The sequence below is a fragment of the Octodon degus genome, unplaced genomic scaffold (assembly GCF_000260255.1).
Source record: "Octodon degus isolate 3935 unplaced genomic scaffold, OctDeg1.0 scaffold00007, whole genome shotgun sequence".
Taxonomy (NCBI): domain Eukaryota; kingdom Metazoa; phylum Chordata; class Mammalia; order Rodentia; family Octodontidae; genus Octodon; species Octodon degus.
The window spans coordinates 18,171,968-18,173,796 of record NW_004524583.1 but is presented as its reverse complement, the minus strand read 5'-3'; the positions used below and the strand labels follow the sequence as shown (position 1 = coordinate 18,173,796).

Below are 1,829 nucleotides of genomic sequence, written 5' to 3'. Positions count from 1 at the left end.
CCTCGCCGTTCTCATGCAGCGGGTGCACTTCACCAAGGTCATTGCTTTCCAGGATGGAAGCAGGAACACCAAAGGGGAGGGATCCGGACACATGGGTATGGAGATGCTGTCTTAAGTTACTACGGCAATCAAAACGTTCTCCACAGTAATGACACAAGTGTATTTTGATACTGTTTTCTATAAAAGAGGGGTCTGTCACCTCTGATGAGGGTGAGGGGTTGCTCTGGGACGTCACAGGCTCTGGGTCACCCCTCTCCTGCTTGACGGACACCGCGGGCTCCTGGTGCTCCTCCAAAGCCTGGGCAGCAGGCCTGGCCCTCTGCTGGTCCGCAGAGCCATCATCTAGCCCGATAGCAAGGGAAAGCTGCAGCTGGGGGTGGTCACCCTGGAGGGCTGCTCTGTTTCCACTGCTAGTGGACGGAGTTTCTTTGACCTCCAGACTTTGTTTGACAGCTGTTTTTTGGGTTGTTGAGATCTGAATGCCATACAAATTGGAGGACTGCACAGCCTCTGGTGGAAACACCTGGTTCATTTCAGTCGCAATGTGAGAAAGGTAGTCAGCGTGAAGAAATCGAATCCCTTCCTCCAAACGACTGTGATCCACACTCTGTTTTGGCCCTTTCCCCGTGTACATAATATGTAATAAATAGCTGAATATGTCGGGCTGGATGTCAGTTGGCTGTATTTTTATGCACTCACTGTTAAAAACAAAAACAGACCCTCATAAAATGAGACATAACCTAGTTGCCCTCTCAGTTACCAGAGGAGTCTTAGGCTAAAGCAATTTCTCCCAAAGTGGTTTAAATTTAGCAATATGCCTTAATGAAACACAACAACAAAAGCTTCCACTTTTTTCTAATACCAGTTTTATGAACAGTTCTAAGCTGTCATGTTCTCAATCTACTACATAATGTTAGGATACACAGATATTCTGAGAAGTTCAACATTAACTGATTCCTAAGCAATACGCATGCAGGTGCCAGAGGGTAGAAAAATGATGGCTAAAAATAGATACCATGCCCTTAAGGAATGTAACGGTCTACTGAGTACATGACAAAAATACCTGAACACAGGGACTCAGAAGATACCCTTACAGGACTGGGGAGATAGCTCGGTGGTCTAAGCACCTGCCGGGCAAGTGCAAGTACCCAGGTTCCACATTCTGTGCCTGCCCAAAAGTGAGTACAGTGGCACATGCCTGTAATCCCAACCTTGGGGAGGCTGAGACAAGAAGATTATTATGAGTCCGAGCTGGGTAGCAAGACCCTGTGCCAAATAAAAGATTTATTTTTAATGTACACAGGACATGTATAGTTTTTTGGATTGTTTTGTTTTTGTTTTTGTTTGTTTTTTTTTTTTTAAGATACCCTATGGCTGGCGATATAGCTCAACAGACTAAGCACCTGCTTAGGCAAGTGTAGGGGTTCGATCCACAGTACCACATGCCGTGCTGGCCCTGCCCCAAGGTGTGCTGAGCCGGTGACTGAGTCCAGGCGTGGTGGCACATGCCTGTAATCCCAGCACTGGGGAGGCTGAAAACAGGAGGATCACTACAAGTGTAGTGAGACCTTGTACCAAATACATTAAAAAAAAAAAAAAATCAAGAAAACATAGCCTTATGCCAATGTCCACGGCAGCATTATTCAGTTGCTAGACATATAGACAACCTGAGTGTGCACCGAAGAGGTATGCATATGTGAAGATATGACGGAATATTACTCAGCAATTTAAGAGAGAACAGAGCTCTGATACCTGCTATAACAAGGATGGACCAGGACAAATATTATATATACTATTTATCAGAGACATTCAGAGACATCAATTAGATT

The 1,829-nt window shown here is 45.2% G+C and overlaps 1 protein-coding gene across 1 annotated transcript in view; it reads right to left on the bottom strand.

The window, feature by feature from the left end:
• Positions 1–1,829, bottom strand: part of Zbtb25 (zinc finger and BTB domain containing 25) — a 26,963-nt gene that overhangs the window by 3,537 nt on the left and 21,597 nt on the right. The window contains exon 3 of the mRNA XM_012516958.2: positions 7–698. Within this exon, the coding sequence (XP_012372412.1) occupies positions 7–698 (692 nt within the window). The remainder of the gene's footprint in view (positions 1–6; positions 699–1,829) is intronic.